Here is a 26,979-nt window from a genome sequence, read left to right on the forward strand (position 1 = left end):
GCTGTTGTTCTTGAGTCGACTTCTTATCGTCAGACTGTTGTTCATCCTGAATGGCAGTTTGCGATGGCAGAGGAATTTCTGCTCTTGAACGCACCGGTACATGGGATCTTGTTTCTCTACAATGTTAAGACTCGCTCTGATGGTTCTCTTGAGCGTTACAAAGCTCGTCTTGTGGCTCGTGGCTTTCAACAGGAGCATGGTCGTGATTACGACGAGATTTGTGCTCATGTGGCCCATATGACCACTATTCGTACTCTTCTTGTCGTGGCCTCTGCACGCCACTGGTCTGTATCTCAGCTTGATGTTAAGAATGCCACATGCAACCACCACCTGGGTATTCTGTTCCTGATGGCATGGTATGCCGTCTTCGTCACTCTCTCTATGGCCTTAAGCAAGCCCCCCAAGTCTGGTTTGAGCGTTTTGCCTCTGTGGTGACTGTCGCTGGTTTTCAGCGAGTGCTCATGTTATGACCAGCACCACTTATAGCCGAAGGAGGCCCAATGGGCCCGTTTAGTTAGGGGCTTTGCCCAAGTTATATTATTTTTATTAGCAGCAAGGTTATATAAACAGTTGTAAGACACCCTTTTGGAATTAAGCAATAAGACATATTCTATTGCCCGGCTTCCAGAGGAGCCGGAATCCCTAACCCTAGCTGCCGCCTCTTCCATCGCTGCCGCCTCTCCACCGCGCGAGACGGCACCCTCGCGCCGGCCGCCGTGCTCACGCCCTCGCCAGCTTCCCTCCTACCCCTACAACCTCAGGCCGAGGCCCGGTAGGACCCTACCTCCTACCGGTTTGGTATCAGGAAGCTTGGGTTCCATCATGTCTTCGTCGCCGCCCTCCCCATCCCTTCCGCTGCCGACCTCCACCACCGCCCCGCTTGCCACCACAGTCGGCACCCCGCACGTGCCCGTGTCGGTCACCTTCGTCGCACCGCTTCCCGCCGTCCTCACCCTGGAGGAGCTCACAGGAGCGATCCGCGACCTCGCCACCGCCGTTTAGGGGATCCGCCTCTACCAGGCCGGTCACTACGGGCCACCGCCGGCCGCGCCACCAACCGCCGCCAACAGGCCGCCGTTGCTTCCGTGGCAGCCGCCGCACCAGGCGGCATCTACAGCGCCCGTCGGGCCGCTGCAGCCGACATTGCAGCTACCGCCGCCACCACCCGCCACCACCGGGCCAGGCCCCACCTCGGCGCCGGGGGTCCCTATTCACCAGCTCCGGTTCCCCCCCTCGTCGTCGCCGCTACCGGCCTGGGTGACCGGGACGCAGCCGGTCTATACGAAGGCCTCGGCTGTCACATCCCTAGTTACCCCTTTGATGAATAGCAAGGTTGTGCTCATATCTTCATTATTGCATTAGAAGTGAAACGGAAAAACAAGAGAAAAACCCTAGCAACTCTATATGCAAAACAATTCAAAGTGGTGACAAATCAATGAACCCAAAATGGCCTCCATTAAAGTCTGTCATTTTGATAAATCTTGGAAAACAAAATTTAGGATTGGTTTTCTTTTTAAAAATATTTTTGGCATTTTATTTTAAACTCAAAAGCCACTGAAATCAATTAATTAATTGATTTCCAATACTTCCTAGTTTTACAAAATGTTGAAACTATTATGTGGCATTGCTTATTTTTATCACTGTCACATAATACTATTTTAGGGTTTTATAAAATGATTAAATGTTTATTAAAAATCCTAAACCTAAATGCCAGAAAGAAATAAAAAAAATAGAAAAAGGAAAAGTGAGAGAAAAACTAACCTGCGCTCCTCGCCTGGCCCAGCCCACCTCCCTGCCGCCTTCTTCAACCTCGTGCCAGTAGGCACGAGGGCGTGGCAAGCGCACAAGAGGCACGGCCACCTCCTGCTTCGCGCTGGAGCCCCCCCCCCCCCTCCGACCCTATCTCCTCGTGCTGAGAAGCCCCGAGGTGCCCTCCTCTCTTTCCTCTCCTCGCACGCGTCTCTCCTCTCCCCTAGCTCCCTCTCCGCGACCACCGAGCGAGCTCGCCGCCGTTCGTCGCCCATGTGGCCACAGACCTTCCCTCGCCTCTCCGAGAAGCTCAGAAGAACCGCCTCGACGCCCTGCTCCTCCTCGCCATTGGAATCGAGCCTGGACGACCCCTGTCGTCGCCATCGCCGTTGTCTTCCTCACCTCCGGCCGCCGGCCCCCTTCCATCGATTCACCCCCTCCGACGCGACCCCGACCTCCCCGTCACCGCAAATGGAACCGACGTGAGCTCGCCGTCTTTTCCCCTCTCTTTCCACGTTCTCCCATGCCCCGTAGCCCCGCTCCCCGCCACGGCCGAACCCCGCCGCCGCTTAGGCTCGTCGCCGGCGTACCTCCGGTGCCCCTCCAGCCACTTAGCTGCCACCAAAAGATGCAACGCACCCCCAGTAACCCCTTCCACCCATCCGCGCCCTGAATGGACGCCTCCGTCGCGATTCCGGCGAGCCTCCGTCGCTCTGTTGGTCGCCGGCGTCGACCTCGCCGGCCCGAGCCACTGCCATGTGGGCCCGATCGGTCAGGGATTAGTTTAGACCTAATTAACCTCTAATAACCCCCCCCCCCAGGCACTGATAGAGGGCCCCACAGGGGTCAAAGCCTAGTTAGTCTTAGGTTTGACCGGGGATTAGCCCTATTTCACTGACTGGTGGGCCCTCGCTGTCAGGGTTTGACCTGGACCGGCTGGTTGACCTGCTGACGCAGGGATGACATCAGCCTGACGCAATAAAGCTTTTCTGATTTTAATAAATCCAGGAAATTGCTAAAACTTGTAAAAATCATAGAAATTAAAATATAACTCGGATGAAAATAATTTATATATGAAAAAGTATCAGAAAAATCCAAGGAATCTGATTATGGCATTTTCATGCATGTTTGAAAAAGTTAACAACACCAAATAGGCAAAATGATGAATAGGGTAAATTTAATAAATAGTTTGGAGTTGGAAATTGATACTTATTTGATTTCCACTTCAATTACTATGCTCAAACATTGGTCAATGCAAATCAGTACCTCAAAATACTAACTCCGTACATGTTGGAACAATTTGATTTGAGCATCAGGTCGAATCAATTATAAGGGTACTTGGAAAGATACCCGTCTTGAAGTGATGTTTGAATCCTAATTCAAACCAACTTCAACTTAAGAAATGATAGCCACAATAGCCCTGCCACCTTTCATTTCATGTCTTGAGCATGCATCATAGTGTTGCATTTCCGTGAAGCAATTGTTGTTCTTTCTTGTTTGTCGGTGTTGTTCCCCCTCGGTAAACGATGTCTCCGACGATGTGATCGTTGACATTGATGAAGACTCATTGCTATCTTCAGACGTGTCAGGCAAGCAAACCCCCCTTGAGCATATTGAAATAAACCCACTCCCTCGCTCCTACTCTCTCTTTTACTGCATTAGGACAAACACGATTCAACTGTACATGTTATCGGTAGTTGAACCCATTCCTCTGCATGACCTGATTTTGTCACAGTAAATAGTTGAAACCACTTAGTATGAGTAGCAACTGCTTGAGCCTTGTTGTGCTTACTCATCCATGCTTGTTTACAATGCCTGCTATGCTTAGAGTCGTGTCGGGTCTGATCCATCTGAATGATGTATCGGAATGGTTGTGTTCATGTCCTACAGTGTGAGAGTAAAGGTGTGAATCTGATTTGGTAAAGGTAGCGATGAGAGGCCATGTAGGAGTACATGGCGGGTTGTCTCATTGGGACCGTCCTTAAGAACTGAGTTATGTGTGTGTTATCCAAGACAAGATACTACCATGCATTGGGCCCTGAAATATGACCCCGCTCGGCTTATTAATTGCCTAGATCTCTGTCCAGGAGTTGCAATTAGTTTCTGGTGTTTGTAGGAAAAGTGTTGGCGGCCGTGTTTAGCTCTGCTCGACGGGGTAGGCTTCACTACGGTTAGATACACAGTGGCACGGTGTACCAAGTGGCACCCGAATGGTGGGCTTGGGAACCCTGCGCGCATCGTTTGGGGTCGTAGAGGAAACCTCGGCCGGACTTCCTTGCGGGTTCAGTCTCAAATAGGCGATAAACCTGGACTAGGGTCTTGTGTGGTTAACGGTCGTGGCCGACACCCACGCCAGTGCTTCCGCTTGAAGGTTGCCGAGATGCATGACGTGCATATGGTGCTAAGTGGTGGGAGCATGTGTGAAGAAGTATATCCCTGCAGGGTGATTCAATCTGTTCGAATAGCCGCGTCCTCGGTTATGGACTACTTGGAAACATTACGTGGTACATAGACAAATTAAATGAATACTTTAAAACATGCAAGATAAGTGTGAGTGCTATGGAAGGCCTTCTCGTAGGGAGACGAGAGTGGATCCATAGTGGTGTATTGAATTGATGAATATGTGGACTCGTGTGCGCTATCCCACCTCAAAGAAAGAGCTTGTAGTCGTAGTACAGGTTAGCCAAGAGTCAAAGCTGGCTTGCTGCAATCAAACCCCACAATCCTTTCTTTGAAACATGATGCATATGTAGATAGTTCTGATGTAAGACTTGCTGAGTACTTTTGTACTCACGGTTGCTTTATTTATGTTTTGCAGAGAAGATTTAGTCTCATTAAAAGGTTCTACGCGATGTGTTCGATGTTGACCGGAATAGCTTGGAAAATCCCAGACAGAGGTCTGGCTCCTTTGGTAGGGTCGTAGTAGCTTTTCAGGCTCTTCCAGCCATTTTTAGTAGATGTCTGTACCCAGACATGAATTGCTTCCGCTTGTTGCTTGTATAACTTGAGTGTTGGGTCACGAGACCCCTGTTTGTAATATCATACCATGTTGACTCTTAAGAGTCTTTAATAAATGCTTGAGTCATAGAGTGATGTTGTGATGCCATGTTGTATCTACACATATCGTGCATAATGTGTGTATGTTTGAAATGCATTATATGTGTGGGATTCGACACCTAGTTGTTGCCTTTAGTAGTACTCTTTACAGGGAAATGCCTCTTTGTGATTCCATCGGGCCCTGGTAGCTTGCTACTGCTCGGAACACATTGATCGACCGGCGTGTATCCTTCTTTGCTGCTGTGTCTGTCCTCTCGGGGAAATGTCACGCGGTGTAATGGAGTCCTTGTAGCTTGCTACGACTCGTCTACACACGCTGATGACCGACACCTGCCTTGCTGGGTTATGTATGCCTGTCCCTGTACGGATGTACCACTTGGGTTTATAACTAGTCATGTCGACCCGGGTTCTTTGTCCTTTGAACGCTAGCAACATATTCACATACGTGAGCCAAAAGACGCAAACGGTCCCGGCCAAGGTAAGGTGGCAGCCGTGGGGTTTACCGTGCGTGAGGCCGCAAAGTGATGTGATGTTTTACAGGCTGGGTTCTTATGATTTAGGATCGGGGTCCCGACATCGGCACCACCGTACATCCAGTTGCCACCGGCGCCACCCCCGCAGTCCGGCGGGTCCCCCAGCTTCGCCGGTCGTCCTCCAGCTTCGCCGATCCTCACGATGGCCCCGACGATTACCCGGGGCCGACCCCTGCACTTCTCCGCGCCGACGAGCCCTACCACCACGGCGCCCATACCCACACGCCGCCGGGGTTCGCCAAACTGGACTTCGCCACCTACGACGGCACCGAGGACCCCCTGAATTGGCTCAACCAATGTGACCAGTTCTTCCGGGGGCAACAGACGCTCGCGTCGAACCGCACCAAGCTATATGGGGCGTGCTTCTTCACCAAGCTCGACCTCCGTTCGGGCTACCACCAGGTGCGGATGCACCCAGACGATGTCGCGAAGACGGCATTTCGGACGCATCACGGCCACTTTGAGTTCTTGGTGATGCCTTTTGGCCTCTCCAACGCTCCGGCGACCTTTCAGGCCTTGATGAACGCGTCCTTCACCCCTACTTGCGTCGGTTTGTGCTCGTTTTCTTTGATGACATTCTTATCTACAGCGCCTCTTGGGCGGAGCACCTTCAGCATGTCGCCATCATCTTCAACGAGCTTCGGGCGCATCATCTTCATATTAAGCGCTCGAAGTGCTCGTTCGGCACGCCTACCTCGGCCATGTCATCTCGGCCGAGGGTGTTGCTATGGACACCGACAAGGTGGCGTCTGTCGCGGCCTGGCCGACGCCGCACTCACCGCGGGCTCTTTGTGGCTTCCTGGGCCTCGCGGGGTACTACCGGAAATTTATCCGGGAGTTCGGCCTCATCGCGCCCCGCTCACGTTCCTGTTGCGACGCGACGCCTTCGCCTGGGATGCGGAGGCAGCGGAGGCGTTCGAGGCCCTCAAGCAGGCCCTCACAACGGGTCCCGTCCTCCAGATGCCCGACTTCGACCGGCCGTTCATGGTAGACTGCGATGCCTCCGGTGTGGGGTTCGGCGCCGTCCTTCATCAGGGCGACGGACTGCTGGCGTTCTTCAGCAGGCCCTTCTCCGCGCGCCATCATAAGCTCACGGCCTATGAGAGGGAGCTCATTGGTTGGTGCAGGTCGTGCGCCACTGGCAGCCATATCTTTGGGGACGACCGTTCCAGATTCGCACGGACCACTACAGCCTCAAGTTCTTATTGGACCAGAGGTTGTCTACTGTGCCGCGGTACTAGTGGACCAGCAAGCTCTTTGGCTTCAACTTCACCGTCGAGTATCGTCCAGGCCGCCTTAATACCATGGCCGACGCCCTGTCCCGCCGCGACGCCGACCACGACACGGACAACGGCGACTCCGCCGGGGCGGCTCTCTGCATCCACTCGGGGCCCTCCTTCGCTCTCCTCGACGACATCCGCCGGGCTACCGCGGATGCGCCGGACGCTCAGGTCCTTCGGCAGTGCCTCGACGTCGGCGACCTGGCAGAGCCGTGGCGTTTGGCGGACGGCTTGCTACTGCATGGGCGTCGCCCCTTCGTGCCAGATCAAGGCGATCTCCGACACCAGATTCTGTTGTTGGCACACTCGGTAGGCCACGAGCATGTGCAAAAGACCCTCCACCGTCTCCATGCAGATTTCTACATCCCCGGCGATCGGGCCTTGGTCCGCGACTGGGTGCGGTCGTGTGTTACGTGCCAGCGTAACAAGACAGAGACACTGCGCCCGGCTGGGCTACTACAGCCCCTGGAGGTGCTCTCTCAGGTCTGGGCCGATATCTCCATGGACTTCATTGAGGGCCTCCCAAAGGTGGGCGGCAAGTCCGTCATCCTCACGATGGTCGACCGCTTCTCCAATTACGCTCACTTCATCGCGCTCGGCCATCCCTACACGGCCGCCTCCATGGCTCGTGCCTTCTTCGACGGCATTGTCCGCCTCCACGGGTTTCCGTCTTCGATCGTCAGCGACCGGGACCCGGTGTTCACAGGGCATGTCTGGCGTGATCTCTTCCGTCTGGTGGGCGTGAAGCTCCACCTGAGTATGGCCTTCCATCCTCAAACGGACGGCCAATCCGAGGTGGTCAACAAGGTGATTGCCATGTATTTGCGTTGTGTTACAGATGATCGTCCCCGTGCTTGGGTGGATTGGCTCGCATGGGCGGAGTACTGCTACAACACCTCTTATCACTCCGCCCTGCGTGCCACACCGTTCGAGGTGGTCTATGGCCGACCGCCCCCGCCCATCCTGCCGGTTGACCCTGAGACGGCTCGGACCGAGGCGGCGGGCGATCTTCTTCGCAGCAGGGACGAGATGCTTGCGGAGGTGCGCCAACGCCTTCTCCAGGCCCAGCAGCTGTCCAAGCGGTAATATGACGACCATCACCGGGAGGCAGAGTTTGCGGTGGGCAATTGGGTGTGGCTGCGCCTTCTTCACCGGTCCATGCAGTCCCTGGACCCGCGCGCTAAGCACAAGCTGGGCCCTCGCTACGCGGGGCCATTTTCTGTGGTGGAGCGCATAGGCAAGGTGGCCTACCGCCTGCAGCTTCCGGCCAGTGACCGCATCCATGACGTATTTCATGTGGGATTGCTGAAGCCCTTCCATGGAGCCCCGCCAGCGACCACACCGACGCTACCACTGACCTCCGACGGCCGACTTCTTCCCGGACCGTCCAAGGTGTTGCAGGTCCAACAACATCGCGGAGTGTGGCATTTATTGATCCAGTGGCAAGGCCTTCCGGAGGAGGATGCCACTTGGGAGCAGTGCGAGGAGTTCCGCCGACATTTTCCAGACTTCCAGCTCGAGGACGAGCTGTTTGCGCAGGCGGGGAGAGATGTTATGACCGACACCAATTATAGCCGGAGGAGGCCCAATGGGCCCGTTTAGTTAGGGGCTTAGCCCAAGTTATCTTATTTTTATTAGCAGCAATGTTATATAAACAGTTGTAAGACAACCTTTTGGAATTAAGCAATAAGACATATTCTATTGCCCGGCTCCCAGAGGAGCCGGAATCCCTAACCCTAGCCGTCACCTCTCCACCGTGCGAGACGGCGCCCTCGCGCCGGCCGCCGCGCTCACGCCCTCGCCAGCTTTCCCTCCTACCCCTACAACCTCAGGCCGAGGCCCGGTAGGATCCTAGCTCCTACCAGCTCATGATCCAGCGTTGTTTGTCCACCTTTCACCTCCTGGACGGACTCTTCTTCTTCTCTATGTCGATGACATGATCATCACTGGCGAGGCGATGATCCCGAGTATATTGCCTTTGTAAAGGCCCGTCTTAGTGAGTAATTTCTTATGTCTGATCTTTGACCTCTTCGCTACTTTCTTGGGATTGAAGTCTCTTCTACCTCTGATGAAGTTTTTATATCCCAGGAAAAGTATATACAGGATCTTCTTGCTCGTGCTGCTCTTACTGATGAGCGCATTGTTGACACTCTTGCCTGATCCCTTGTTGGGACTCTTGTCTATCTAGTTGTCACTCGTCCGGATATCTCTTATCAGGTTCATATTCTGAGTCAGTTTGCCTCTGCTCCCACTTCGGTTCACTATAGTCACCTCCTTCGTCTTCTCCGATATCTTCGGGGCACGATCTCTCACCGTCTATTATTTCCTTGCTCCAGTTCTTTACAGCTTTAGGCCTATTCGGATGCTATGTGGCCTAGTGATCCCTCAGATCGCCGTTCACTTTCTGCTTACTGTGTTTTTATTGGTGGTTCTCTCATTTCATGGAAGACGAAGAAACAGACTGCAGTTTCCCGTTCGAGTGCAGAGGCTGAGTTGCGAGCTATGGCTCTTTTGACGGCTAAGATGACTTGGTTATGGTGGGTACTTCAGGATTTTGGTGTTTCTGTCACTACACCTACTCTGCTATTATCTGACAGTACAAGTGCTATTAGCATTGCACGTGAGCCTGTGAAGCATGAGCTCACCAAGCATATTGGTGTTGATGCTTTCTATGTGCGCGCTGGTGTGCAGGATCGGGTTATCGCTCTTCAGTATGTGCCTTCCGAGTTACAGTTGGCGGATTTTTTTACGAAGGCCCAGACTAGAAGCGTAGCATGACTTCTATCTCTCCAAACTCAATGCTGTTCATCCAGAATGAGTTTGAGGGGGGGGTGTTAAGAGTGCTATATATATAGCCATGTAACCTTTCGTATTTACCCCATTGTATAAGGGGTTTCTTGCATATTCTGCACCTGTACATGTATATATACTGGCCTATGGCCTCATGGAAATACAAGTTGCATATTTCATAACATCATTAAAGTATCTTAAGACCCAAGCAAAACTTAACCGTTGGCATGCTATATGGAGTGAATACGTGGAGTCTTTTTCATGTGTCATCCTGTAAAAGAAGGGTAAATAAAATGTTGTAGCGGAAGTTGTTTCAAAAGCGTGAGCTTAATGTTATTGGATTTGATTACATCAAAGATTTATATGCAAGTAATGCTTTATGTGCTAAGCCTTTTGCTAATTTCCATGTTGGGAGCACTACTACTTGAATGATGGTTATCTTATGTAACGCCCCAGCCACAGCCACTGGTTCCCGGCCGTTACGCCCGGTAGGATCTAGACTAGCCCAAGAGACAAACACTGGTGTTTCCTGCACACTTTGTCCTCACTCATGCGCACCCGAGATCAACCTTCCAATTTGTCAGCCATCCTCATTCGCTCCAACCCAAGCACGCATAACTTGAGGTTCCTTGCGAATGGGCTCTTAGAAAAGAAAGGAATTCCTTGTTGATATGAGTACTCTATCATTCCTATTAAGCTAGGATCTCACATCTTATACGCACTAACAAACTTTGTGTTCCCGAGAGATCTTTGCGTTTGTTACATTTGGAGGAATCTCATGTTGGTGGACCATTGGGACATTTTGGGCACGACAAGACCTATGCCACGCTTTCCAACAAGTTCTTTTGGACAAGGATGTTTTGAGATCTTGGCCGCTTTGTTTGCCATTGCACTACATGTTGCAAAGCTAAATATAAAGCCTTTCCCAGTGTCTTTATACTCCTTTGCCTATTCCTCATGCAAAGCTAAATATAAAGCTCTTTCCCAGTGTCTTTGTAGGGAGATTGTACTTGGGTTGCCTAGAACTACAAATGGAAAGGATTATACCTTTGTGGTATTAGATCATTTTTCAAAAATGTCGCATTTTATTCCTTGCGGTAAGAGGGATGTTGTTTCACATGTTGTAACTTTATGTTGTAGGGAAATCCGCAACTACATGGAGTGACCAAGACCATCGTCTCCAACTGTGATGTCAAGTTCCCTACCTACTTTTGGAAGACTTTGTGTGCCGAGCTTGGCATCAAGCTACTCTTCTCATCGGCATACCATCTACAAACCGATGGCCAAACGGAGGTGACTGTTAGAGTTATAATATAAGTCATGTACCCTTTTGTATTTATCCCAACATATAAGGGGTTTCCTGCATATAGTCCATCACCTGTACATGTATATATACCGGCCTATGGCCTCATGGGAATACAAGTTGCTTATTCCTAACATGGTATTAGAGCTACGTTAACTTTTGCACGCCGCAACTCGTGCTGTTGATCCGCTCCTCCTCGTCATCCTCGTCGCCCGTCCAGAACCGACTCTGCTCTCGCGGCGGTTCCCGGACTTCAGGCGCCAATCCGCTCCCTGGATCTCGCCCAGCCTCGATCCGCCAGGATCCAGCGAGAAGCCGTCTCGGATCGAACCTGGTATCCAGCCTCTACTCCGTCTCGGATCGATCTCTAGGAAGGCCGGCTCTTTTTTTAGCTTCTGGTGGGAAGGCTCCGTCTCGTATCGATCTCTGATAACGCCTCCTCCTGCTACCGATCCAATCCAGATGGGATCGAGTGCCTCCTCCTGCTGCCGATCCAAATCCAGACGGGCTCCAGATCGAGCGCTACCGATCCAATCCAGACGGGATCGAGCGCCTCCTCCTGCTGCCGCTTTTCATCCAGACGGCACAGCGCCTCGATCCAGAGAGAAGAGTGCCTCCTCCTGCTTTGACTTCGATCGGGACGCAAGCCGCTGCCTCGTCGTCTGATTTGCTCCCGCTCAAGCTTGGCTTCCGCCGGCCCTCTCTGATCTGCAGCTCCCGTGAGTTCCAAAAAAAAATGTCTGCTTCATCCGGCTACGTTGTTGTTCTTCGTTGTCCGGTGATCTTTGACGGCACTAATTACACCGAGTTCATTGGCTTCATGCGCATTCACATGCGTGGCATCCGCCTATGGGGTTTTCTTTCTGGCGAGGTCTGTTGTCCGCCTGTCCGGTTCCTCCCGTGGCTCCCACTCCGCCGACCCCACCGGCTCTTCCTGCGGATGCTTCTAAGGCCGCAAAGGATGCGGCTAAGATTGCTGATGAGGCCGCTATCCGTGCTTATGATGAGAAGGATTTGGCTTATGAGGAGGCTCTTCAGACGTATCATGGTGCTCTGTCTGCTTACACCCAGTGGCTTGATGATGATGCTCGTGCTGCAGCTATTCTCACTGCTAGCATTCTGCCTCAGTTTGCCTCTGAGTTTCTAGGCCTTCCTATTGTGTTTGAGATGTGGACTCGCCTTCGTCAACGCTACGAGCCCTCGGGTGATGCCTTATACCTCTCTATGGTCCGTCAGGAGCATGCTCTTCAGCAGGGTGACTACTGTTGATGACTTCTACGCACAGAGTTCTGCTATCTGGCGTCAGCTTGATTCTCTCCGCACTGCTGGTTGTCGTACTTGCCAATGTTGCCAGGCTGTCCAGGCCGATTTGGAGTTTCATCGCGTCTACGAGTTCCTGTCTCGGCTCCGTAAGGAGTTTGACCCCCGACGTGCTCAGTTGTTTGCTCGTGGCCGTATCTCTCTCATGGAGGCGCTTTCTGAGATTCATGCTGAGGAGACTCGCTTATGTGGTGCTGGTTTGCTAGAGGTTCCCTCGGTGCTCGCTGCTTGGTCTCCTTCTACGCTACCTGCTGCACCGACACCTTCTCGCTCGAGTGCTCCGCCGCTCTTGCCCACTCCTTCTGGAGGCTCAGGTCGCCCCCGTCCACATTGTGGCTACTGCAACAATGATGGTCATATTGAGTCCCACTGCTACACGAAGAAGAAACACTTGCGCAAGGCGCGATCATCATCTACAGAGACTTCGTCATCTACCTCGACAGCTTCAGCCATCGCTTTGACTGAGCAGGATATTCTGAGACTTAAGCGTCTGCTCGCTGCTTCAGGTTCTTCCTCGACGGGTACTGCTGGTTCTGTGACTGAGGCTTCCCGCACTGAGCAACCACCTTCTACACAGTCAGGTACATCCCCATGGGTTCTGGACTCTGGAGCTTCCTTTCATATGACTTCTAATTCTTCCACTCTGTCCTCTCTTCGATCGCTTGATTCTCCTGTTCATGTCCTCACCGATGATGGTACTCCCCTTCCTGTCGTTAGTAGAGGCACTCTTACCACTCCTTATTGTGTTCCTGATGTTGCTCAGGTTCCTCGACTTACCATGAATCTGTTTTCCGCTGGTCAACTTGTTGATTCTGGTTGTCTTGTCATCCTTGACATTGACTCTTGTTCTGTTCAGGACCGTCGCACGCACACTCTGGTTGGGGCTGGTCCTCGCCGCCGTGATTATGAGGGTCTTTGGGAGTTGGACTGGCTTCATGTTCCTTCCGCTGCACACTCTATCGCCAGTTCTTCCGCTTTGGTCGCCTCGGCTACTGGTTCCCTCCAGAAGTGGCATCATCGACTTGGTCATCTGTGTGGTTCTCGTTTGTCGTCGTTAGTTCGTCGAGGTCTTCTGGGGTCTGTCTCAGGAGATGCCTCTTTAGAGTGTCAGGGTTGTCGTCTTGGCAAGCAGATTCAGTTACCATATCCACATAGTGAGTCAGTGTCTAAGCGTCCTTTTGATTTAGTTCATTCCGATGTATGGGGTCCGGCTCCCTTCGCTTCGAAAGGGGGTCATAAATACTATATTATTTTCATAGATGACTTCTCTCGTTACACATGGCTTTATTTCATGACTTCTCGTAGTGAGGTGTTGTCCATTTATAAGCGTTTTGCTGCCATGGATCATACTCAGTTCTCTTCTCCCATTCGTGCGTTCCGTGCTGACTCCGCTGGCGAGTATATCTCTAAGATGTTGCGTGGTGTTCTTGCTGAGCAAGGGACTCTCTCTCAATTCTCTTGTCCTGGTGCTCACGCTCAGAATGGCGTGGCTGAGCGCAAGCATCGTCATCTTCTTGAGACGGCTCGTGCATTGATGATTGCTGCCTCTCTCCCGCCTCATTTCTGGGCTGAGGCCGTCTCCACCTCCACCTATCTCATCAATTTCGAGCCTTCCGCTGCTCTACAGGGTGGTGTTCCTTTCGAGCGTCTTTTTGATCGTTCTCCTGATTATTCGATGCTTCGCTTGTTTGGTTGTGTTTGCTATGTTCTTCTTGCCCCCCGCGAACGCACCAAACTGACCGCTCAGTCTGTTGAGTGTGTCTTCTTAGGCTATAGTGATGAGCATAAGGGCTATCGTTGTTGGGATCCTATTGGTCGTCGGATGCGTATCTCTCGGGATGTGACTTTTGATGAGTCTCGTCCCTTCTACCCACGCCCATCTTCCTCGACTTCTTCCGTGGAGGATATCTCTTTCCTCACTTTTCCTGACACACCTATCACACCCGTCGAGCCTTTGCCTCTTCGTTCCGCTCCCTGTGCTTCTCCACCTCCTGTCGATTTGTCGCCACCATCTTCCACGGTCTCCTCGTCTAGCATGTCACCAGATTCTACACCTTCATCTCCGGTGACTTCTTCGTCGCCACTCCCCGATTCTATCTTGGAGATTCCTCCTTCCATTGTTCCATCTTTTCCTCAGCGTTACACTCGTCGTTCACGTTATGTGGATGCCTCTGTGGATGTCTCGTCATCCTCATCTCAGCCTACTTACGGCTTGCGTTCTCGTCCTCGTCCGCCTGTTTATCGCTTTGGATTTTCCACCGCTGGTGCTGCCGTTCTTGAGCCGACTACTTATCATCAGGCTGTTGTTCATCCTGAATGGCAGTTTGCGATGGCAGAGGAGATTGCTGCTCTTGAACGCACTGGTACGTGGGATCTTATTTCCCTTCCTCCCGGAGTGTGTCCCATCACTTGTAAGTGGGTCTACAAGGTTAAGACTCGCTCCGATGGTTCTCTTGAGCGTCACAAAGCTCGTCTTGTGGCTCGTAGTTTTCAGCAGGGGCATGGTCGTGATTATGACGAGACTTTTGCTCCTGTGGCTCATATGACCACTGTTCGTAGACTTCTTGCCGTGGCCTCTACACGCCACTGGTCTATCTCTCAGCTTGATGTTAAGAATGCTTTTCTTAATGGTGAGCTGCGTGAGGAGGTGTACATGCAGCCACCACCTAGGTATTTTGTTCCTGATGGCATGGTATGTCGTCTTCGTCGCTCTCTCTATGGCCTTAAGCAAGCCCCACGCGCCTGGTTTGAGCGTTTTGCCTCTGTGGTGACTGCCGCTGGTTTTTCACCCAGTGTTCATGATCCAACATTGTTTATTCACCTTTCTCCTCGTGGTCGGACTCTTCTTCTTCTCTATGTTGATGACATGGTCATCACTGGGGATGACCCCGAGTATATTGTCTTTCTCAAGGCCCGCCTAAGTGAGCAGTTCCTTATGTTTGATCTTGGACCTCTTCGCTAATTTCTTGGGACTGAAGTCTCTTCTACCTCTGATGGCTTCTTTATATCCCAGGAAAAGTATATCCAGGATCTTCTTGCTCGTGCTGCTCTTACTGATGAGCGCATTGTTGAGACTCCTATGGAGCTCAATGTTCACCTCTCTGCTACTGATGGTGATCCCCTGCCTGACCCGACGCGTTATCGTCATCTTGTTGGCAGTCTTGTTTATCTAGCTGTCACTCGTCCGGATATCTCTTATCCAGTTCATATTCTGAGTCAGTTCGTCTCTGCTCCCACATCGGTTCACTATAGTCATCTCCTCCGTGTTCTATGATATCTTTGGGGCACGATCTCTCACCGTCTATTCTTTCCTCGCTCCAGTTCTTTACAGCTTCAGGCCTATTCGGATGCACATGGGCTAGTTATCCTCCAGATCGCCATTCACTTTCTGCTTACTGTGTTTTTCTTGGTGGTTCTCTCATTGCCTGGAAGACAAAGAAACAGGTTGCAGTTTCCCGTTCGAGTGCAGAGGCTGAGTTGCGAGCGATGGCTCTTTTGACGGCGGACGTGACTTGGTTACGGTGGTTACTTCAGGATTTTGGTGTTTCTGTCACTACACCGACTCTGCTATTATCTGACAATACAAGTGCTATTAGCATTGCGCGCGATCCTGTGAAGCATGAGCTCACCAAGCATATTGGTGTTGATGATTTCTATGTGCGCGCTGTTGTGCAGGATCAGGTTGTTGCTCTTCAGTATGTGCCTTCCGAGTTACAGTTGGCGGATTTCCTGACGAAGGCCCAGACTAGAGTACAACATGGCTTTTATCTCTCCAAACTCAGTGTTGTTCATCCACCATGAGTTTGAGGGGGGGTGTTAGAGTTATAATATAAGTCATGTACCCTTTTGTATTTATCCCAACATATAAGGGGTTTCCTGCATATAGTCCATCACCTGTACATGTACATATACCGGCCTATGGCCTCATGGGAATACAAGTTGCTTATTACTAACAGTGACAACCGCTTATCCACCCTCCTTCGAGTGCTCATCAAAAAGAATCCTCAAGAATGGGAGGATTGCTTGCCCATCACCGAGTTTGCATACAATTGTGCATGCCACTCAACAACGCGCAAATCTCCATTTGAGGTTGTTTATGGCTTCAACCCTCTTTCACCATTGGACGTACTCCTTCTACCTCTCCAAGAGCACACCAACATAGACGCATGCACACATGCCGAGTTCGTAAGAGAATACACAAAGAAACAAGACTCAACATCGAGCGTCAAGTTCAATGCCACATCGACAAGGTCAAGTTCAACAAGAAGCCTCTGGTGTTCCACCCCGGTGGCCTCGTTTTGGGTGCACCTTCCAAAAAATCGCTTCCTCAAAGACGGAAGTCCAAGCTACTTCCCCGTGTAGACAGCCCCTTCAAGGTATCCAAGGAACAACACAATGCATATAAGATTAATATTCCCATGAACAAATACTCGGTGAGCAATACTTTCAATGTCACCCACCTTGCTCCTTTTCATGGTGATGATGATCTTGGTCTGAGGACACATATTTCCCAACGAGGAAGGGGGAGATGATGTGGAGCATCCCACTGATATCGTTGTAGACCCACTGCCAAGGCCAAGTGTACCGATGACAAGGGCATGTGCACAAACTATTGAAGTTGAGGTGCTACTGAAGTCGAGGTGACTTTACTCCTCTTTGAGCTCCTTATGCATTTGGATGATACATGGCTACTATCTCAAAGCAGAACTCTATGTGTGTTTAGGTACATCGACAACAATCATAAAGCAGGAAGGAAGGCCAAGCCCATATCAAGAAGCAAGAAGGCGAAGAAGTAGTGATGAGCATCCAAGGCGAAGGAGCAAGGCGCGGAGTCTGGATCGAAAGCTCCAAGGTCTTGTATGTTGATTTGTTTTAGCTTTTCTTATGATTCCTCCCGTTTCCCCTCATGTTCTACCTAAAATCCGCCTCCAATTCATGAAGATCGGGCCACCCTAACGGCTTGCAATGTATCAGTTATGCTCATATGATGACCATAAACGCAGCTCCAGAACTGATTCGGCGGGCATTGTGGTGTAGAATAAGTAAGGCACCATGTGTGGGAGTCTTTAATGATGTGAACAAAATGCAATTGTATGTTTAGATGCATGGGCAAATTTGTGTTTCAATGAGATTCTGCAATAGCTTATTAGTCTAAAGTTATAACTAATTATGAGAAGATCAATGTAAACTACAAATAGCACCTGGTTACAAATTACATTCAAGAAAGGAAAATGCAATGAAATAATGTCACAAAATGCTGCTGTGCACCTGGTATTAACATCTGGAGAACTTGAACATTCAACTATCAAGGAAACACTCTTTTTCCCATCCATGGCATCCAGGTCAATAAGAGCCGCTACTAATAATTCAAGCTTCATAAACATAAAAAAAGATTATTGGAACATGAATATAGCAAAGTTCATGTTTTACATATGAGTTTAAACATGGTCCACCTCCTCGGGATTGGTGTAGTCGATACCATCAGCCTCAGATAAGGCAGATGCCATATTAAGATATGCATCCTGTGAAAAATAAATTAAGCACATGTTAGCAAATCAACGACTATGCTGCTAACAAGTAACAAGTTACTGAAGATACAACCTCTATGGCAGCGATTTGATCAGTAGAAACTTCACGAGGGAACAACTTAAGAATCTTCCCATTTTTCTCGAGTGTGATGAACCTTGTTGAATTTGTAAGGGAAAATGAACCATCCATTGGAAGTTTGCGAGTAAACATATAGTTTAAATAAGACTAATCCATAGTGAATATGCAATAGGGATAGGTTACTCCTTCAACATTGTTTTGCTTTACAGAACTTGCATCTATAATTCATAAGAAAAACTTACTGATATTGTAGTTTGGTTGCCATCATGTCATGAATATCCCGAACAAACTGTATTATAATATTACATGCAAGTATAAGAGTCTATAAACAGGATGGCATTGATGTAATAGCTGCATGATAATTGGCAAGTAAGGATCAAAATTGATTAAACTAGTTTGTATCATCTAGATCTAAACTATAAGTGATTGTTTTGCCCAATAAACTATTAGTAAGTCATGATCATGTATATAATAGGAATAAATGGACTAGGGGCACTAGGCATCACATATACTATTAGCCAAGTGGCCAAGTATAAACAGTGAGGCACCTCGCTAGCTACTTGCCGGTGTGTTCTGAGAGTGGCAGATCAAGATGGTACCACACGAGACAAACGATCTACCCATGTTCAGGCCCTCCCTGGAGAACTAACACCCTACTCCTGCTTGTGGTTGTTCTATTGCTTGAGTGGTCGTCGGCAATCGGGAAGATCGTTGGAGAAAGATGTTTCTTGGATTACATGTTCATGGTCGCAGACTGGGTGTGTTGGATCTCTCTCGAGAAGGCCGTATACCTGGCGGTACGTTTCACATCTAGGCAACCGGTTGGAATCCCGAATGGCGCCTGGGAGAACGCGTTCATGTCTATGAGGAAAAGTCCAGGGAGAAGACGTCGGACACCCGGATGGCTCGGGCCTAGCTCATGGCCCGCTGGGGGCACGTCAGGTGTCCTTGACTAGTGTTGAAGTCTATATGTGAATTGCCTAGACCTTTCTATTAGTTTGAACTTTTGATTGCGTTGGCTAGCGCATAATTTAACATGGTATCAAGGCCAAAGGTCTTGAGTTCAAGTCCTGGCTTTCGTAATTTATCCAAAAATTGCATGTTGCCCCCCTCTGTGTCGATGTATAGGCTTGTTGAGTCATACCTTTGAGTCTATTCACGTATTGACTTCCCGCGTCACAAGTGAGAGGGGGTGTTGAAGTGTATATGTGGATTGCCTAGCCCTTTCTATTAGTTCAGAATTTTGATTGTGTTGGCTAGTACATGAAGATTAACTAGGATGAACCTGGGCGATGCATGGCCTCTGGGCCAGGTGTTGAACATGGTCTAGGGCCTTGTATTTATACGCCTCCTGTCTCCTCTATATTGGGTATAGCTTGGGAGACACGTAGAGGAAGTACCTCCTTGTACTATATATGTGCATCTGCACATGATTTGAATTATTGTCGCATGCAATCTCTTGTTTCCAATCTACATGGTATCAGTTTTGCATCCACGTTCCTGCCCTAGTTTCCGCACATCTTGGCCGCCGCCGCATTGCCTCCGCCGCCTCTCCCTACCCATCGCATCCGCCACACCCCTCACCGCTGCTGCTCCCTTCTTCTCGCACCCACCCAAGAACCCTAACCCTACCACGCCGCTGCCATGGACTCCCCATCCTCATCTCTCTCCGGCACCTCCAACCCGTTTGCCGGCCCCGATCCCCCATCTGCCGTTGGCATTTGCGATCTTAACATCTTTGATCGCGTTCCTATCTGTCTTGAGCAAAACAACTCCACGTACTATGCATGGAAGACTTACTTCTCCCTCGTCTTCCGCGAGTACTTCCTCACCGAGCACATCGACGGTTCCGTCAATGCTGTGCTTATGAAGGGTGATCCCGAGTGGTCCGCCATCGAAGCTACGCTCATCCGATGGTTCTACCTCACCATCTCGAAGGAGATATTCTACACGGTCGTGTCCGATGACGACGACGCATGCTCCTTGTGGAACAAGATCAACACGCTCTTCACCGACAACAAGCTCCAACGTATGGGTTTTTTGCAGCAAGAATTCTTCGGGTGCCATTAAAACGACTCTTCCATTGACCACTACTGCATGCGCATGAAGATGCTCGCCGACGAACTACGCGACATCGGCGCCAAGGTCTCCGACGAGCTCATGCTTAGCACCCTCACGCCGGCCGCAATGAGGATTTTGGTAACGCGGCATCTAACATGACCTTGCTGCCCTCACCGCCTTTCCACCACCGTCACCTACCTGCGCTTGGAGAAGCGCCGAATGAAGATGGTGAAAACACAGGTGCAGCAAACCGCCCTCCACGCCAACGCCTCACGCGGTGCACCCGCGCTCCCGCTGCCGGCTCCACCATAGTCGCAACAGTGGCCTCTTGCCGCGTCGGCCGCCTACTACCAGCCGCCATCCGCGCCGCCGTCGGCCGACCGTGGCCGGCGCAACAAGCGTGGGGGTCGCCCCAAGCAGCAGCAGCAGAACCAGGGGTACAGGGGGAGCCTCGCCAGCCTCAGCCTTACCCACCCTAGTCCTTTGGCACCAACCTGTAGACTCGTGTTGTTCATGCTTATAGCATGCCAGTTCCACGCGGCCCTGTTCCTGGCATCCTTGGCTCACGACCTGCTGGGCATCAGGCATAGAAAGCGACTTCTCAGCCGCAGCTCGGCGGCTACTCCATGCCACCCTCACCATCGCTGACGGGTGGTTACCCTCTGCTGCCACCACCGTCGGCTTCCGGTGGCTACGGCCACATGCAGCCGCCGGCTCCCGCACCATGGAATCCCGCCCTCCTCGCAGCTTTCCGCTCCGCACCTTCGCCGAACCAGTACGTCAGAGGCAGCGACTGCTACATGGACTCGAGGGCTACCACCCACATGTCATCCACCCTCAGTAATCTTACTTCCTACTTTCCCACCAACACCTCCATGCGCATCACAGTGGGTGGCGACTCTTCTTTACCCATCACTCGTATTGGTCATAGTTCGTCTCCCTCTTCTCCATGCCAATATCTCTGTCTAATATACTCGTATCTCCTGACCGTGTTAAAAATCTTGTTTCTGTTCGTTATCTTACACGTGACAGTCTTGTCACTGTTGAATTTGACGTTGTTGGTTTTTCTGTTAAGGACGCCTGTTCCCGGATGGTTCTTCACCGTGTGACAGCCCCGATGAGCTCTACCTGGTTCATTCTTCATCCACCACCTCTGGCGCTCCCGTCGCTCTCTCCGCCGGTGTAAACCTTTGGCACGCTCGTTTGGGTCATCCACACTTGCCACCCTTCATCATATTATTAAGAGCTTTTCATTCACGTGTAATAAGATTGACAATCATACTTGTCATGCTAGCCTTATTGGAAAGCATGTTCGTCTTCCTTTAGTGCATCTACCACTATTTCTTTTTCGTTTCAATTACTTCATAGTGATGTATGGACATCTCCGGTTGCAAGCAACACTGGTTACCTTTACTATCTTGTGATCTTAGATGATTTTTCTCATTATGTGTGGATTTTTCATCTTCGCCGCAAATCTGATATCTTATCTACTCTTACGACATTTTATTCTTATGTCGCCACACAATTTGGTTGTCCCATACACACACTCCAAATTGATAATGGAAAGAATTCGATAACCTTGTTGTTTGCAATCTCCTCACTTCTCATGGCACCATCTTTCGCCTCACATGTCCTTACACATCGCGGCAAAATGGCCGCGCTGAACGTGTACTCCGCACTTTCAACGACTGTGTTAGCACTCTTCTTTTTCACGCCAATGTGCCTCCTAGGTTTTGGCCTGACACGCTTGCCACGGCATCCCTTCTTCTCAACATCCGCCCATGTCATCCTCGCTGCCCACCAGTTACTCTTTGGCACCTCCCCATCTGATGAGGCCATCAATACCATTGTTACACCAACAGCCCGCGCTGATATACATATTGGACCAATTACTAGAGCTCGCGAACGCCAATTGAATTACCAGGTACTTTCGTTTCTTAGAAATCCTTCTAATGTTCATGACATATGATGCTGCCTAAATTAGATACTTTTGTTTTACTTATGAATGAAGGACCTAGCATGGAGAAGAAGGATGGCCATTGGAGCGGGGTCAAGCATGGAGAAGAAGGTGCGCACACGGCAAAGAACAACGGAGTTTCTAGTGGTCATTTTCATACTTTGAAGCCACTATAAGGAGAACATGAAGGCTTGGACGAAATATACAAGCTGTCACTTCATAAATTTCATCCATAGGCTATTATTGGTGCTGCGTCACCTTTTTTTGGGTCAGGCCCATGTAATTTCAAAATACCACATTATATGCTGTTTTTAGAGTCCGTATGTGTGGGAAAACTAAGTTAGGGTTGGTTTCGTACCCCTCCTCCAAGGGGTCACGAAATTCCCCTCTATTCCCCCATATATACAACCCTTAGGGCGCCGTTTAGACTTGGGTTTTGTTTAGATTACAAGTTCGCCATAGCTGCAACTTCGCGTCCTTCGTTTGTGTTCTGTGACCAGACCAAGACGTCAGAACCCCATTTCATCAATAAAGTTTTCCTCTTATATTCGCAATATCCAGATTGCAATTTCAGTTTCTTGCTTGTTCTTCGTTTGCGTGCACGAAATAGACCTTCGTGGTCAGGTTGATCGTGCTCCGGCATGGTCAATAACCTCTCGGAGTTGGTTTAGCGATTGCTAAGGCGCGACGTCCTCGCACGTTCGTACTCGGATCGTCAAAGTCTACTCCACCAAAAACGATAGCCACCATCTCATCGAAAGACGGGACACCTTTCCCTCTATCACCATCCTATGATGACCTCCGTATATTTGGGTGTCTCTGTTATCCCAGTATAGCTTCCACCACCCCTCACAAACTAGCCCCAGCTTGCTTGCGTGCACCTTTCTCGGTTACCCCTCCAACACTAAAGGTTACCGGTGCTACGATCCCGTCTCACCAGGTACCTCGAGGCACGTTTACTTTGACGAGAGAGTTTTTCCGTTTCACCAGCTACCTCCGGCTGCAGCCTCTGCTTCATCATCATTGGGGTTACCCGACGCTTCTCGCTCCTGGCGAGGTAGTCCGTCTTGGCTTTCCGCTCATTTGACACATGGCACGCCGACACCGCCGCTAGCCAAGGGCCCTTCCTCGCTCGCATTTTCTCAAGACGCGACTATGGACCCCGTGGTTGGGGTCTCGCCCACCTCTTTTGGTGGGGCCGCTGGCCCGCCCTTGACCGCCGCCTTGCCCGATGCCTCGGCAGCTGGCCTCGTGGCTTCGCCCACCAATGACGGCTCAGTTTCGGACTTCCTCACCACGACACGCTCGTCATCACCACCACATGTTGTGAGACGGGAAGAAGGGAGATGGAGATCGGCTCACTTGCAATCGCATAGTGCCCGAGCTCAAATGGTGGATGGAGGGACACACCTTCTCCACACCGATGCGCGAGCTGGAGATTGGCGCGTACGATGGCATCCTGGGGATGGACTGGCTAGCCCAGCACAGTCCCATGACTTGCCACTAGCAAGACAAATGGGTCAAGTTCCAGCACACCGAGGAGGTGGTCACCCTCCGCGGCGTACAAACGGCAGCAACCCCGACGCTTAAGCCCATGACACCTAGGGGCTCAACAAGATGATCACGGGCAACGATGTTTGGGCCATGCCCATGGTGGATACTGGTGGCCGGCCCCCTCCTCCGGCACGCAAGGGCGTCAGCAGTACTCCACTCACCGACCTGCTCGACAAATTCGCCGACATCGCGACGCCGTGCGGCCTTCCTCCCCATTGCCGGTATGATCACGCGGTCACTCTGGTGGAGGGTGCGGTTCCCGCCAACACACGGCCGTACCGCTACTCGCCCCTCCAGAAGGACGAGATCGAGCGCCAGGTCAAGGAGATGCTGGACGCCGGGGTGATCACACACAGCGTCAGACCTTACGCCGACACGGTGTTGCTCGTTAAGAAGAAGGACGGGACGTGGCGCTTCCGCGTTGACTACCGTCGCCTAAACGACGCCACCATCAAGAACAAGTTTCCCCTACCCATCGTCGACGAACTCCTGGACAAACTGGTTGGCGCGGCCTGTTCTCTAAACTGGACCTCCGCGTAGGGAACCACCAGATACGCATATGCGAAGAGGATGAATCCAAGGCAGCGTTCAAGACGCACCACGACCACTTCCAATTCCAGGTCATGCCATTCGGCCTCACCAACGCGCCGGCGACGTTCCAATATCTCATGAACGCCATATTCAGTAAGCATGTGCGCAAATTCATTATCATTTTTCTGGATGACATTCTCGTGTTGAGTGAAACAATGGAGGAACACCTCGAGCATCTGCGCATCATCTTCGAGCTTCTTCGTGCGCACCAGATGTTCGTCAAGGAGTCGAAGTGCAGCTTCGCGTGCGACCACATCGTCTACCTCAGACATGTGATCTCCAAGGAGGGCGTGGCCACGGACAAGGAGAAGACGCATGCCATGGAACAATGGCCGTCGCCGACAAATGCCACCGAGCTCCGAGGATTCCTTGGCCTGACAGGCTATTACAGGAAGTTCGTACCTCGCTATGGCATCACCGCCAAGCCCCTCACGCAGCTGCTCACGAAGAAAGGCTTTGCGTGGAATGAGCAAGCACGGGCTGTGTTCGACATGCTCAAGACGGCGATGACGACCACTCCAGTGTTGGCTCTGCCCAGCTTTGACAAGCCCTTCGCCATTGAGACGGACGCCTGCGACACCGGCGTGGGCGCGGTGTTGATCCAGGACGGCCACCCCATCGCCTTCTTCAACAAAGCTCTAGGCGTTCACAATCAGCAATTGTCGACGTACGAGAAAGAGTTCCTCGCCGTGCAAAGTACTGAAACTCTATAGCGGGGCCTTTCTTTTTTAGCTTTTTTTCTTTCTTTTTTTGGTTGTGTGCATCCGTAATGCCATTAGGGTATTGCGTTGTTGGAGAGGCTGGGTGTAATTGGTATCTTCGCGATATTAATATATTCCCTTTATCGAAAATATCTGCGGTTCTAGGTCAAATGGTCGTGGGAAGGGAAAGGTTCCCATTATCCCCACCTCTCCGATTGACTTCCTGGCGATCAAAATTGCGTGCACCAGTAGGGTTCGCACTGGTGCCCAATGCCAACCATTCATGGCACTGTTGGAGCGCGATCTGCGTCCTACGATGAAGTCCTCGAGAGTGGTGCTCGACGCATGGAACACTTAAGAGTGTTGTTGTCTCCAAAGTACCACAACTCACAATAGCACAAGCCTTACTAGGTCCCTCAGACTCTGATTCCTGTCCTTTGGTCAAGTCGGGCTCTAGGAAGGTGGGAGAGTGTATTGAGTTTATTCAAGTGGGAGTGAATGATTTACATACCCGGGGTGGAGGGGGCGGGGGTTATATAGCCTATGATTCCTTGATAAATGACCAATGCTACCCTTGAAAAGCAGAGGTGCGAGGGTAGAACCATGTAATCTTTCGTCCATGAGTCCATGGGCTCCTAGTTGGGCTAGGAGGGGAGTTGTGGCCCATGGAAGGAAGATTCCGTCCACCATATGAAGGATTTCTTGCTTGGGCTTTGGGCTTCTTTGGTCTTTTGCCTTCATCTTTGACTTGTTTGTTTATGTGCTCTACTTCCTTTGACTTAACGGCCATAAAGACTTTCGTTGACTTTCGCTGACCAGGGTAGCTTGTCTAGACCCACGGTAGTTTACTTGGACTTTCATTGGCCTCCCGGGCTTGTGTTGACTGCTTTTGTTTTTGTTGAGCGGCCACGTGGATTGCTATGTAAGACTTGGGAGGGACCCCAGGTATGATTTTAGTTATTCCCTCAAGAGTAAGATACCGTTAGAATGCCATATTAATTGATTCAGTAAAAGCTGCAAGATTGCATAAGGAAAGGCCCAGAAATTATACGTCCTGTTTGCAAAACTAAAGATAACTGATTTAGTGTTATTTCATTCTAATTTTTTATCCTCAATGCAGGCTTAGTATATAATAATCCGTTGCCAGTTACACTTTATTTAACTTGTAAGTTGTAACTATGTTAGATATCTCATCTGATGTTGCATTAGCTAATTGTGATTTTTCATTATATACTGTCATTAGTACCTCTGATAATGATTCATGAGGAAAATTAGCAAGTGCCAGGATGTTCCAGTGGGCGCCGGTGGATTTACCCAACTATTCTGATATTAAACGTCACTGTCTGATGAAACCCACAGAATTTCAAGACATTAGAGCTATATAGACACTTAATTAAGCTACCTTTAAAGCCATGAAAGCATCCTCCATGGCACGTCGTCGAACAACCATGTCAGCTCGTCGCAGATCTGCCTGGGTTGCAAATAACTGTTGTATTAGATCAGCATGAAACCCTGGATTAAACAGTAACATACTAATTGCATATTAGCATGGTTATTAAACAATTTAAATGGGTACTCCAATGACATAGACATGGGTGCAGCTTTCTCGACAGTATGAATGAGAAATATTTGTTACTTAAATCTATTAATGCTTCCTACAAAATGAGTGAAGAAAGAACTTGTATAGATCTACCTCCAAAGCTCCATCACTCCAATGTTGATCTGCTGCTTTCTTCAAGTCCGAATGAGCTCGCTCCTTCAATATCTGATTATGTACAGAGGTCAAATTAAAGTATTAGAAGTATAACGAAACCAATAATACATAGAAAGCATATGAAACATTCCATACGAACAGATCTAGTACATACTCTAGCAAAATTTGTCAGGTGGGCTGCCCGTTCCTTCACACTGTTGTCAATCTTTTGGGTGTCCTTCCTTGCACGAGCTTTCAGGGAATCTTAAATTTAGATGAGGAATTAAATCCTATGGAAGGAAAATCTTATAGCTTGTTATGTGAAAGAGCATGTACCATCAAGCTTGAGAAACCCCAAACCTAATACAGCAACATCCTTAGATGCACGTTTGTTCAACCTTGTGATTCCACTGAGAGAAAGGATTTCAAATATCAAAATTCAGAATAGCAATACAAATAAATACATTGTTTCTACCGACAAGACAATTACGTGAGTGAATATCAATGATGCACAGGGAACAAGAATACCGTGAAAGCAAAAGAATATCACTCTGAGCTCTTTCATTCACAAACTTTGCATCATTATAGACAAATTCGCACGCTTTAGACAGCCCTTGAGTAGAATAGAGTGTTTTTTTCTGAGCTGCAGCTTGACTATCTGAAAAATGTGACATTCCTCTTGGATGCTCATCAAAACCCCTGCAACAGAAGATTAAGAATATGGAAATAAAAATGGTGAATTATATCTGCTTAATGACCATGTGCAGTTTACCATATATGATT

The 26,979-nt window shown here is 50.1% G+C and overlaps 1 protein-coding gene and 1 long non-coding RNA gene across 4 annotated transcripts in view; one reads left to right on the forward strand and one right to left on the reverse strand.

Annotated features, from left to right (window-relative positions):
• Positions 1 to 26,979, reverse strand: part of LOC123406395 (senescence-associated protein OSA15, chloroplastic) — a 35,521-nt gene that overhangs the window by 7,013 nt on the left and 1,529 nt on the right. For 2 of the 3 annotated variants that reach the window (XM_045099898.1, XM_045099900.1), the window contains exons 3-11: positions 26,725 to 26,895; positions 26,533 to 26,606; positions 26,372 to 26,460; positions 26,197 to 26,268; positions 25,906 to 25,974; positions 17,882 to 17,928; positions 17,634 to 17,715; positions 17,486 to 17,554; positions 17,301 to 17,404 (exon numbers count right to left, since the gene is read on the reverse strand). In XM_045099898.1, the coding sequence (XP_044955833.1) occupies positions 17,301 to 17,404; positions 17,486 to 17,554; positions 17,634 to 17,715; positions 17,882 to 17,928; positions 25,906 to 25,974; positions 26,197 to 26,268; positions 26,372 to 26,460; positions 26,533 to 26,606; positions 26,725 to 26,895 (777 nt within the window). The remainder of the gene's footprint in view (positions 1 to 17,300; positions 17,405 to 17,485; positions 17,555 to 17,633; positions 17,716 to 17,881; positions 17,929 to 25,905; positions 25,975 to 26,196; positions 26,269 to 26,371; positions 26,461 to 26,532; positions 26,607 to 26,724; positions 26,896 to 26,979) is intronic. The other variant, XM_045099899.1, reaches the window with a different exon arrangement.
• Positions 19,314 to 21,174, forward strand: LOC123406396. The gene is made up of 2 exons (XR_006612110.1): positions 19,314 to 20,540; positions 20,776 to 21,174. It is a non-coding gene; the product is annotated as an uncharacterized LOC123406396 (long non-coding RNA).

The sequence above is a fragment of the Hordeum vulgare genome, chromosome 6H (genome assembly GCF_904849725.1).
Source record: "Hordeum vulgare subsp. vulgare chromosome 6H, MorexV3_pseudomolecules_assembly, whole genome shotgun sequence".
NCBI lineage: Eukaryota > Viridiplantae > Streptophyta > Magnoliopsida > Poales > Poaceae > Hordeum > Hordeum vulgare.